The sequence below is a fragment of the Eleginops maclovinus genome, chromosome 6 (assembly GCF_036324505.1).
Source record: "Eleginops maclovinus isolate JMC-PN-2008 ecotype Puerto Natales chromosome 6, JC_Emac_rtc_rv5, whole genome shotgun sequence".
Taxonomy (NCBI): domain Eukaryota; kingdom Metazoa; phylum Chordata; class Actinopteri; order Perciformes; family Eleginopidae; genus Eleginops; species Eleginops maclovinus.
This window is the reverse complement of record NC_086354.1, coordinates 19,219,692-19,233,396: the sequence shown is the minus strand read 5'-3', so window position 1 is coordinate 19,233,396 and position 13,705 is coordinate 19,219,692. Positions and strand designations below refer to the sequence as shown.

The 13,705-nt window shown below is 38.0% G+C and overlaps 1 protein-coding gene across 1 annotated transcript in view; it reads right to left on the bottom strand.

Annotated features, from left to right (window-relative positions):
• Positions 1-4,273, bottom strand: part of insra (insulin receptor a) — a 45,970-nt gene extending 41,697 nt beyond the window's left edge. The window contains exon 1 of the mRNA XM_063885493.1: positions 3,136-4,273. Coding sequence (XP_063741563.1) covers positions 3,136-3,235 — 100 coding nt within the window. The 5' untranslated portion in view covers positions 3,236-4,273. The remainder of the gene's footprint in view (positions 1-3,135) is intronic.
• Positions 4,274-13,705: the final 9,432 nt, after the last annotated feature.

Genomic DNA, 13,705 nt, shown 5'->3' with positions numbered 1-13,705 from the left:
AACAGGCAGCTGGGGGGCTTCATCGGATCCCCCGCTGCTTTACATTCTTGATAAAGTGATGCTTTATAATACTACCAAAACACAGCAATCTGACAACCTGGCCACCTCCACACAAATCCTGAGGTGAAACAAGCTGATGGAAAAACGCTGTTTGTGCCTCTTTTGGTTCATGTTGTACATCGTGCTTTGGCAATATTGTGATACAATATTTTCATGGCATTAAAGCTCATTGGAACTCGTTATTGAGGTACATCAAAGGGCAACTGAAAAACCCAACATTTCATATAAAATGACAGGCTTAACACTTTTCTAAAGCATTTCCAGAATCCTTAAAGACTTTTTATCCTATTATATTTCTGCTGCACGATAAAAAAGATTTTAGAAATATTTCCATAGCTGCAACGGTTTCCGATCCAGATGATGACATACCTCCTGCCAGACAAGAGAAACTCATTTATTTGCTACTAATCATTGTTGCTAGAATACCTCACCCATTCATTTCATTATTAACTCTCTATTCTCTTTTTCATTTGCTTACTATTGATACTACAATCTCAAAATACAATTCTATATCTTGATCCAACAATTTACTGTATCTATGAACTTATTTGGCTTAATAAAAATGTTTTTAAGAAAGAAAAACCTTCAGACATAGAGACAAACAGCCTGAGGTAAAGCTGTCTTTTACATTTTGTTTCACGATGTACAAATTGAGCCCGAGCTTAAGTTATTCCCAGCTGACATATTTGTAAGAAGACCGTGAGACAACTCGAGAAACAGCATACAAATGTCATTGTGCAGCAGACAGCAGAATATTTCTTTATCATGATTGTAAGATATAAACTTTAGAAAGCCCTTCTAGAACAACTGTAAACGTAAGTGGGATCAGTTGTTTATATTTACCTTTGTGGTAGACAGATGGTAAGCTCTGTGACTGGAATGTAATAATACAATAAGAGGCCAAAACTGGAGCTATCTGAACGTTTTAGCAGCCATCTGATTATAAATAAAAGGAAATGACTATCACGCTGCCACTAAATATAAGCTCCTATTATTAAGTGAGTGTTTCCATCAAGGTTTCCTGACTTGGACACTGGTCAGTGAGGCTTATAAAATAGACCGGTGCGAGGCCCAGGTTCTCTCCACTTCTGCGGTTCACTCTCTAGTCTGAGAGGAGCTCGAGGGGGGTGGAAGGGGCTGAAGTGCACAATTACACAACTTGCTTTTGATTTATGTCTTAAAATTCTTGCTCAAACTGGTTTGATGACATCGCTCTATTCGCCCCTCACTAAAATCCGATGAAAGGTGAGAGAGCTTGTGCTTTGCTTTTCCTCCAGAGCGCCTTTTAAATCCGACCACAGCCAAACGCAGCACTGCAGTAGTCGGGGAGATTTTGAGCTACCTGGGGCTACATGCTGTGTTTACATAAAGTGGACAAACTTATTATACCGTACAAAAGAGGATTGTGTGTTGCTTGAGTCAACGTTATTGTAAGACACACAAACCTGGAAGCAATGTTTTCGCAAAGAGCACAAAAAAGGGTCAAAACACAAGTGCATTTAGGGAGTATTTACTGAGTGATAATCCCAATAAAAGCATCTTTAAAGCCTTTATTATGTTTTGCAATTGTGCACCAAAATGAAATGTGATATATTTTGACATCCATTCCTTGTTGCATGTAAAGATTTTAAGGAAATTAATGAGAGCAACAATTATAGAAATTATTCTTTTGAATACAAGCCATGACACTACAGAGTTTTAATTGAAAGCTATATACATTTTTAATTCCTTATTGTGGAGTTTTTAAGCTTCATTAGGATTTTTGAAGCTTTTTTGTTTATTTTAAATGTCTGCCTTGTGTCTTCCCAATACTGTGAGAGTTAATTTCCCAACTCAAAACAAAGTTATGATATGGACTGAACACACAAGCCACATTTCTTTCAAATATGCAAATCCATGAGTTGAAAAAAACCCAGCTTTTTCAAAAAGTTTGAACAGAAACCACATGAAGAGCTGTTAACTTGGAATATGATCATCTAACTTATAAAGCACCAGTAAAATCCAGTGAATCATCTGATTGGATCAAAACTGTAACATTTGCTGGTATATGGGACAGTTAAAGAACTGTTCAGCAGCCTGGATTCTGTTGTTGTCATACTTAAAATGCACACTACACTTGCACATTGTTCCCACCAGTTTGCTTTACATTTCCTCACACATACAACCAATACTTAGGTTAACAGATTCCAGGAGTGAGAAATACTGATTGTGGTGTTGGAAAAATGTTCAAATGTCCCCGGGTGATTGCAAATATTATTCATTCATTCTTATCACCCGGAGCTTGCTGGCTGCTGAGTATAGAAAGGGATTGTCAGGAGCTGTAAAGAGGGCTTATTGTTGCATTCCTGCACTGACCGCAGCAACAAGCCAAGGCTTTCCCTTTCACAATAACAGACATTTAATTCTTGCTAATGCTCAGACTGCTTACTTATTTGGGAGAAAAATATATTGTTTACAGTGCCTGCAGACTACAAATAGCCGATAAGTGTTAACCTTTGTCCCTTCAATGCAGTGACTGTCTACGACACCACTGTTGCTGCCTACGTGCCATCAAAAAAATCACCATCAATAACATAAAATAATTATTTGAATGTCAATTTTGCAGCAATGATGATCATAAGTCTGTTTTAAATATGTCCAAGCATGTCTTTCAATTTAATTTAATTGCACTGACTATTGTATAGTTTATCATTTCTATAAACTGTCATGACAATTAATGTCAAAATGAATGTGTCTTAATGCTGTGGTTCCTATGGTTTGTACCAAAATATAGAAGCAGAGTCAGTCATTTCCCCACTATCTTGGTGAAATTAACGAATAAGCAATCTTTTTCGATGCCATTGTTAATCCCTTCACATGCAATACACACAAACAATGCAAAATATTTGACCGTCTGACATTTCTAAATAGAATTGTAGTCTTGGTTTGTAATTTGTCATTTCTTGATCCTTAGCATATTGCATAATTGTTATGTTTTATACAAAAACAGTACACCCAACCACGTTTTCAGACAATTTCACATAATTAAAATGTTTGAGATAAACTATGAATAAAGGTGATAATAATGTTACTTACCCTCTCCACTTGCTCGATGACAGCTCATCACAAAGCAGACAGCCGTGAAAACAAAACACCAAGTCCGGAGCCACATAACTGACTCGGAATAAAATATCATGCAGCACTATTCCGGGTCAATTACAGAATAATCCTTGGCGAGGACACAGTTCAGACTGGAGGAGAAATGCCTTCAGGAAATTGGTTTTGTTTGGCGGCGTGGGCCAACAGGTAAACAAAAATAAATAAAAGACATCCCGGAAGATGGGCGGAGGAACGAATCCAACGTGTTCACTGAAATACAAGCTAACACTGCTAAAGTTAGCCACCTCATGGAAAAGCACCCTTAACACACACTACCACGGGACATGAGAGTTCATTTTATGTCTTTAAATGCATTTGTTGGATAAACTGACCCAGTTTTGTTTGTCCGTGTCCGAAAAAAAATGCAAAAATAGATATGTTGTTCCGAAAAAATGCTAACGTTAAGCTAGCTAGCCTAGCCTAGCTCCACCTCTCTAGTCCAGGCCACAAGTGAAGTTTGCGCTGCTTTTCAGCAACTATCGCAATTCATTTTAACTTTAAGAAACCCCCCGCATACCTTTACAGCTGCACAGGGTATTATTAATACAAGAGTCAATTTGCATGCAAGAAAATCACATTAAATCGACTGATAACTTAATTTAGAGGATTTTTTGGAGCTGCTGACTCGATGCTTGTGGCATGCGTGGCGTAACGTTAGCGTGTCTTTCGTAAAAATTAAAATTAAAAAAAAAATCCCTCAAGTACTCCTGCGAACACCACACACTGCAGTGAATTTATCTTGCTTGGGAAATAAAGTGTATTATGTTCCGCTGGTTAGCTCCAACGAGTCCTCTTCAGTCAGTGCAGAGATTGCAGTGAGACCTCCACTCTCTGACAGACTTCAGTCGTGGCTCGGCACTTCTTCTTTTTTTGTTTGGGAATAGAAAAAAAACCAACATATAATTGCTCCGAGTTGTGTTTAGGCTCCTGCCCTCACAGCAACTAAGCGTGTATCTGAATGAGAGGAAAGCAGGGGAAATAAAGTTGTTTTTTCCCTGTTCTTCTTCCACAAACAGAGGTAGATTGTACAGTCTCCCAGCAGGTCCTGTAGGATCCCCTTCTTCAGCCTCCGCCAGTAAACAAACCGAGCCAGAGAGCCAGATGGGCTCCAGGGGAAATACGGACTGGAGCTTATTGGATTACACAACAAACTGATCCTACTGTCAGGTGGTAACGCGTCAGAAAAGTAATGCATTTATTTATATACAGAGTAACTAAGTACATTGACTAGTACTGTATTGAAGTATATACTTTGTGTTACTCCGTTGTCCATTATTTGAATAACTCCATTTTATGCTACTATTATTAGGGACTATCTACTCCACTTAATTTACTTGACCACTTAAATTACTTTCTTAAATTGAAAAAATACATAATCAACTAAAGATATGATGATATGTTATTATAGATCAAGCTTTCCAGCAGTATATAGTTAATAATGAAAATGATATCTACTCTTACAAGCTGCAGAGGTAAAGTGATAAATGAATGAATGCATTAATAATTATAATCGGAAGAAAACAATATATATTCTTTAGGTTTTGGTTTATTTTAACTTTATAATTTTATACTTTAATAAATAAATATATATACACATATATAAACAAAAAGGCTGTGTATATAGTATGATATTAATACACAAGTTACATTAGGCCTGTTCTACAAATACAAACATTATTATAATAAAATATTAGAGATTAATTACGTTAGGTGACGTTTTATCAACACATTAAATGACCAACTAATTTAAAAATTGGCAAAAAGAATGGCTTAATAAAATTGAAACATAAATAAACATAATTTCAGTTTCATCAAGAAAATACAATTGTTCTGCTTTCAAAATGTAATGACCATGCTACTATAGTTAAAATAATTATACTTAATCACGGATATTTCCAATTATTTGACGAATGTAGTCTTTATTAAAATGAATACAATTATTCAAATTAAACTGTGTTTTTTGGAGATCATTATCATAATCATTCGTTTGTATGTTATAGACCATTACTGGGATTGGCTCACAGCTTTGCAGCTTTGACCCCTCCCCTGACACATTTGTGCAAAGAGTGAAAGAAATTGGATTCAGAATTAAATACAATAAAGTCACTCTGGACCTTGGAAACAATCAATCTTAGCTCAAGCTCTTTTGCAGACTTTTTAACCACATCCCGGTCTCAGTTGTTGTTGATCTCCCCTTTTGTTTGTTCACATTGCAACATCCCACAGACAGAGGAGCAGCTGGTGTATTGAACTATTTTACTAACTGCAAATTGTGAAACATTTACAAACACTTCTTTCATGTTTCGTCAAATAGATTGCACATTTTTTTGCAGGTTTGAAACATAATTGATAAGATGTACTCAATATTGTAAGTGCTGAAATTAAATTAAAGTTAAATCCATTGATAGGATATCATATACATCTTCCATATATCATGACACATTTAGTTTTAAATGGAGTGCACAACAACAAGTAAGCAGGTTTGAACAGATATTATGAATTGTAATGGATTAAGGGATGGAATAATTCATTTAAAAAAATTGACATCAGGGAAACATTTTTCATCAACTTTGGTATAAAAGCTCTAGCCTCTGTCACGAGTAGCACAAATGTTATTTATGTAGTTAATAGTGTTAAACAACAATTAAAATCCAACATTTAATACATTGCAGGGGTTGTTTTTATGAAGTGATATGTGTTTCTGATAGGGCCTGGGGATGTCTTGAAATACAGATGTGGACCACTGCAGTATCATATGCAACCTGCAAATCCAAGTACGCAGTATCAACAAACATCCAAGGAAGTACAAGTTGTATATACATGTTCGGAAATTCAGAAGTTCCTCTGTTATTCTAGGAAGCTTTTGAGGAAGACATGAGGAAGGAAAACCCTTGTCTGATTCAACTATTGTTTAGAAACTGAACATGATGCGCCGTTTGATCCAGTGATGTTCTCACACTCGGACGCTCTAATAGAAAAAAACCATCAACACAGATTTCACACAGGAGCTTTCAGAGGCTGGAAATATCTTGTTTATGTGAGCTGAGATTGTGCCCCAATGCCATCTCTTTCATCACTGCTAATTCACTACCTGATTACACAGCAGCCTGCTCGGTGCAAGATAATAATATCCTGTTGTTTATTATGCTGAAATAGATTTGACTGGAATGCTAAAAAAGCTGCAATTACGGGATTTCTGTGGCAGCTGTGACATTTCAATCATCGTTTTATCATGAAAAATTCTCTAGTTGAGATTCGTCTGCACGTGTGCGAACGAACACCAGCCACTATCTGCTGTTGCAGGCATTCATTCAGACGGAAGGGGCCACTTAGAAGAAAAGCAAAACACAAGAGGAGCTCATTAGTAACATCAGCATTTTGGAGTTATTTAGCATGAGAGGAAAACTTGGAGGTTCTCACATGTTCCCAACAACACTCCTGAGGTGGAAGGAAGAGCACATAGCAAGGTCAAGAGGTGATGCGGGCTAACGCCTCTCAACATGCGTCATTTGTAAGAGGAAGGTTACAATGGCACAAAAATAATTAGTTACTGAGCCGATTAGGACATCTTGCAACGCAGGAGCATCTTGTATTAAAGAGGAAGCAGAGCTGAACTGCATGGCTATAATTTCCATATCTTAAATATAATCACACAGATTGTGCAGTCTGCAGGAGTGAGGTGCTCTAATGAGATTAAATCCTAGCGAATTACTTCATGGAGCCATGAGCCAAAACAAATTCATGAGCTGGACATAAACAGTTTTATATTTCACTAACAACAAATATGGTAAGTAAGAAGTTTAGGTTTTTGTTTTGTTTTCAGTATTTTGTGCTTGTAATGGATATTTTGAGAAGAGGATATGTTTTACATACGGGGTTATTACAGTAGCATTTAAGGTTTAGATACATGCTATCATACAACAACAAATAATAAACAATTATCTTTTCATTTTTGTAACAGAGTGCTTTAAAGAATAACACCTCAGCATAAAAGTTCAAATTCAATTGAACAAGATTTACAAAATACAATAAAATGCATAAAAACAGCCAATTAAAACGTATCAAAATATTCTAGAGCTGTTTTCTACGTGTGGATTGGTTGTATGTCAGTACAACACATTTAAAAGTGCCTTATACCTTCTTTAAATACCCTCTTTTATAATTAGTTATTCAACCTGAAGTTAATCTTCTATACACCATAAGCACTTCTTTTTCAGATTTGTATGTGATGTGAAAGTGAACCATTAACCCCATTCAAAGACATCTCCTTAAAGCTTGCATGGGTATCATTAGGAAAGCCACTAAGTTAGCTTTTCATGATAACTGAAAACCCAGCCTGTTGTTCTTTTTTTTTCAATGAAAGAAGGCCGCAGCTCATGATCAAAAGTCAATAAATCTATCCGGAAAGTCATTAAAGTTTACAACACTGACAACGTGTCCCTTCAGGCTCCTTCAGAGCCCCACCCCAATATTACTATGAACCTAAAAGTATAATTATTAACGTCAAAAAGAAAATGGCTGTAGTAAATCCTCAGCTTTCAAGCTTATCATGTGGTGAACTCAGGTGGTGCAGAAAAAGTGCAATTTTTTTTTTCAGACCATTGTATATATTGATTGGTAATTTATTTAGATTGCAAAACAAATAACCTATGTTTAAAGAAATCTCACCAAACCGTTATCATTTTAAGAAGAAGAAGAAGACGAAGACGAAGACGAAGACGAAGACGAAGACGAAGACGAAGAAGAACAAGAACAAGAACAACAACAAGAAGAAGAAGAACAGGAAGAAGAACAGGAAGAAGAAGAAAAAGAACAACAACAACAACATTTTTTCAGGCCTAATACTTAAATTACACCCCATGTGCTGTTTTGACCAAATCGGGGGCATAATAGCTCAGAACTGTTTTTATGTTATAGAGGATGTTCTGAACAAAAATATAAATGAGTCATAAAAACATGAATGCTAACAGCCTGCTGCCTGTTGCTGAGGACTAAAGAGAAGTGGTTTGAGCCGTGTCTCCTAATCCAGACAACCTGCTAATCCTGACCTCTGCTGGGGTCTGTGATGGTGGAGCACTCACACTTTACCACCACTACAGCACCATGTCGTGGATTGCCTTGAGGTGAAAGGTGACCACAAAGATCATCTTCAGCCATAAATGAAGTTTTAATCTTATGGCTGTTGGTTCCTCATAAAAGTGGTTTTGCATGTTTTAGTTTCAGTACTGCAAGTAATAGATTTCATAAATAGCCATGTTCAATTCAGACATTTTGTTTGTCCTACAGTGCCGTAAAGACAGTTATTTAGCAGCATCATTGGAGTTGTTCTTTTAGTGGTACAACCACCCAAATCAAGGAAAATAAACTTTGTAGTTGTAGTTTAATCCTTATTCTAATCTGAGTTAGTTTTTTTCTGTTTCTGTTTGAATAGAGCAGATGTGAAATAATGTTTTGTTGATCTTTTTGGTGTATTTATTTACATCTTGAGAAACGGTGGTTGATTTGAATGGGAGCACTTTCATTTCTGTGTAATTATAGATAAATAAATTCAACTTTATTATTATTGCAGACCAGACCAGACAATAAGAACCAGGGGCTTCAATGGAAAGATTGAAAAATACAACAAACTCACTGTCTTTTTTTTTGTTGGTATTGTCATTTTATTGTTTTTCAGAAAAAGAAAGACATACCTACCAACACAGCCTGCTAAACACTTCACATATCAAAATGTCAAAGTACCACAGCAAGCTACACCATAGACAGGACAAAAACAGAAAAGACGGACAAAGGGAACGGTACAGAGGTAGAGCATCCTCCATGATATACACGATATACATGATACGCAGTATGCAAACCATCCTGCACCTATCAGGATACACACATTATATTTATACATCAAATACATACTACATCATATTGTTGCTTCATTTTTGGGGTGTTGAATTATTTGAAAGGGTGGAACTCTTCAGCACTTTAAGTCGCCGCCACAAAGGGGCCCCATATTTTAATGTAAATATCTACTCTGTCCATCATCTTATAACGTACTCTTTCAAAGGAGGAGATTTTGGTTATTTCATCCATCCATTCCTTAAGTGATATGTCCCCTTTAGTTTTCCAGTGTCGCAACACTATCCTACATCCAGTAATAAGTGCTATTCTGCACCATGAGATCTGGTGGGCATTCAGACCACTTTCCTTTGGTACCATACATAGCATGCAAAGCATTGGTCCCTGTACCAGAGAAACATACTAACTATCTTGAATATCTGGAAAGTGTCACCGTTAACAAGCCACAACTTGCAAACACAGTGGTCTGTTCCTGCATCCATTAGCCCATTGCCAAATAACACACTCTTGAATAATTGGTTACACATTTTCAAAGCACACCCTGTTCCGACAGATTTACCCCACCAGGCTTTGTTTTTCATTCATTGAACTGAAGTATTAAAAATCATATTTGCGAGTGTTTAAACTTGCTTGAACAATTTCCCGCCAATTATTGGTTTCCTGTCGGCAGTTATGTCGTGTGGTCATGCTGCTTGAGAAATAACTCTTCCTCTGTGGTGCCTTCAAGGAAGCTTTAACATCTGATATTTACATGAGGACTGTCAAAAAACACTGATTTCACAAGCTATGTTGACAGGAAATAAGACCCAGAAGACAAGCAGTATACAAAAATAGATGTCCTGGAAAGGAATTTGGCAAAACATCAACATTCGGAGCTTTTTGGCAACTGATTCTTAAGCGGTTTACAAAGCAGAAACAATGTCACTGAAGGGGATGAGAAAAAAGGAAGGTAACATAAAACAAGGACCACATGTGTTAAACATTCGACAGTGATTTAACCGTCTCAACAAATGTGTTAAAATGATGCTTATTTTCAGGCTAATATTTGTGTGTTGTTCCTCTACTGTCACATGTTCAAAAAGCTCTTTATTTTTCTCACACTGTCTGTGCTGGAGCACCTCTTTTCACCCTCCGTCTGAAACCAGAGCCCAGTCTGCTCTGATTGGTTAGCTGGCTGGCTCTGATGTGATTTGTCAAACACTTAGAGATGTCCCGTCCCTTAGCCTATCACAAAGTATGTGTTGGAGCGTTAGCAAAGAAAAAACGCATCCGTAACATAATGTTACGGATGTAAACAAAGGAGTCCAATGGAGGCATTTCAGGCAGGGAGAGAGTGTGTGGGAGAGAAACCTATAATTCAAATGGAAGCTGTTGCAGCCACTGGAAGCAGAACATCTTATAAACACCTGTGTCACGGGTGGGGGAAACAGGACCCAAGTGCAGTAAAACAAGGGGAGACAGGTATGGGGGTTGGAACTAAAACCAAGCTTTATTTAAAAAAAAAAAGCTGTTAACAAAAATGCAAAGCTTGGGGAATACAGGGCATGAAAAATACTCAACTTGACACTTGAAGGACGGACAGGAACAGGCAGGTAACATGGACTAGACCAGGTGGGAAACGACGACAACCGAACAAGAAACAAAAGGGCAACAGAGACTAAATATACAAGGGTTACAAGACAAGGCACAGCTGGAGGGGGGAGGAGAAACACAGGGGCAACAGGTGAACACAATGACACAATCAGGCACAGGGGGGGAAAGCAGACAGGAAGTGAAGCTAAACATGACACAAGAGGGGGAAACATTTCAAAATAAAACAGGAAACAGACATAAAACAAAATCATGACAACCTGCCTTTTAGCTCTAGTTTGGTCTTCACCAATTCCTTTGAGAAATAATTTGTTTTTCACTGCTAGATCCTAAACTTTTTCTCAGCAGCCTCTGCTTCCGCGTGCTTTTTGGTTTCTGAAATAAGCAGAAATGTCATTGAACCGAATATGTCAACAAACAAAAACAATCTCCTAAAAGTAGCGAGAGTTTTCAGTAGGGATTTGGGTCATTACTATTTCTGAGTTCAGGTGACCCATTTTATTTCTACTTTATGCGACACGCCGTGACATTAAAATAATTAACACGGTAACGCATCAATAATTATAATCCAGTATGAAAAGATTTATATTTTGATGATTATGCTTCTGTTATTCCACCTAAGCAAGATTTTGAATGCAGGACTTGTAACAGAGTATTTCTACACCCTAGTAAGAGTTCTGAATACCTCTTTCAGCACTGACGTGTCCCCAGAGTTTGATTGGCGCTTAGCTGAAAGTCAACTAAAAGGCTATAATGAAGCACACAGCGAGGTAAGAGCTGTTTAATACATTTTATTATAAGCGGAAGAAGCAGCATAAAGTAGACCCTGTTTGTGGTAAACAGCCATCGAAAACCCATCATTGTGGTACTCCCACTGCCACTCACAACAACAGGTGCATTAGTTATGGTGTGTCTCTCTCAGTAATGACATCAATCTGCTTGAAATCATCAGACAGGGATTATTAAAGTGCTCTTACATAAGGATGCGCTCTCTGCCACTCTTTAAGATGTCTGTTTCATGTGGCTGCATTACAAACCACCTCACACAAGGTACGTCGGTAACTCACAGACAGCAAAAACAACAGGGTCAGGGTTCAGCGTGATAAGGCGGACTCGCTCTGTTTTTATGAACACTGTGTGACATACTGGTGTTATTTACGTCCCTCAATATCTACAAGAGGTGAGGTAGAGGGCTTAAAATGTATAAATTGCCAAAAAGGAGGAAAAGCATCCAGAGATGTTGGGTTGCTTGTGTGTGAAAAAGCAAGCACCCGGAGGCCCACACCTATCTCTGAGTTAATCGTCAACTAATGTGCTGGGAAGTCATGTGAGGAAACGTTGAGGGTCTGCATATAGAACATGAAAAAGTTGACATTGTGGCAGAGGTTAGTGACAAACCCAGGCTCACACAGACGTGTTTGACTGGAAGAACAATGAGGTTCACACATGATTCATCTTCGGGCTCTTCCTCGACGCCAGTCTGCTACAGGAAAAGATGCTGCCGTATGTCAGTGCAGAGTGGGACATCGACTGGGCCCACTTCCCTTTCCCAGTACGTCGTAGCTGTACGCCTCTAAAGAAAGATTTCTTCCTGCTGACACGTACAGTGTTTGCTAAGACAATACTTTTCGTTTTTGAGGCTGAACTTGATGGATACTCTTTCCTATCTGAGGTTAATGGACTCTCTCATTTATAGTGCTGTGGCCTATGCATGGCCTGTAGCCAAGTCAGGGAGGCCTCTTTCCAAACATGTAAGCACTCTTCCACTCTCATGCACCTAATTGAAGCCTGGAAAGTAAATGTGCTATGACAGCGACTCTGCATCACAATACATTCCAGCAGCTCCCCCAAATAGTCACATGGCCTCTTTTCATCACTAACATGAGCACAAAAAGTACAGAGGGGCTCCTGCACTCACCCTTACGCCTTAGAAGGGATCTAACAGCTACCTTCTCCAAAGCGCTCCGAAAAGTCGCTCTTGTTAAAACATGCCCAATCCTTTCCCTGCCAGGGAGCTGTTAATCCCAACAAGGCAGCGCGCCCCTAATTCCAAGGGAGCTGAAACCTGCAGTTATTTATGTGTTGTGTAGCGACAAACAACAAGGCCTAGAGTTAAAACAGGAGCCATTTGTGTTTTACATAGGAACAAGTTTGTAGTGCAAGCAAAGTTTGTATAACTTGTACATGTAGAGTATGACATGGAACAGTGTTAAAGTGGATGTCTTTCTCACACTGAAGCCAACTGAAGGGGTATTTGAATGATTAAGGACTCTCAATATGAGACCCCATTGTGCTGATGAGCCCATTTGAATAAAATCTACCTCAGATCCTTCTAAAAATATTATGTTTTTACACAGTAGAAGTATAAAGTAGCAGTATAAAGTAGCTTAAAATGTAAATAATCAGGTAAAATACAGGATAGAATTGGACTTGAAAAATGTTATTAGTTACTTTTCACTACTGCTCAGTGTCCGGTGCTATTACAGATCTTGAAACAATGAGCGTGGATTAAAGTTAAGAGTCTTATTATTATCTCTCCCTAAGACCACACAGCACATGTTGCTCCACTCGGACACTCTGCCTGCATCATCACAGACCGTAGGAAGAGGCAGCAAGGCAGACATTATTCTCCTCCTACAAATAATAAACAATATGAACGAGCCGAAATATCTAAGACTATCTACATCTAATCACACAGTCATTTACATCGGTTCATAACCACTTCAACAGTGCCAAAGTAAATTTAACAGAACTCCACATTCCTGTCTACACTACTTCATGAAAAGGAACACATTTTTTCAGGATTGTCGTTGTACTGTATTGCTGTCAGAAACCAAGTCTATTGAAGTAATAGGAAACGTATAGAAATGAAAGGATTAGGATGCATGGTTGTGAACGGGTCTTAAAAGTATTGATGCTACAAATACTCATTTCAACAAGATCGATGACCAGAGAAAGAAATGGATGTTTTTAAAGTTGAAGTTTTGGGCACAAAACTCTGTGAGCGCTGACCTAAAACTAAATATTAATGTACCATGGCGGCACAGAAAGGTGATGATGTTCAAATGAT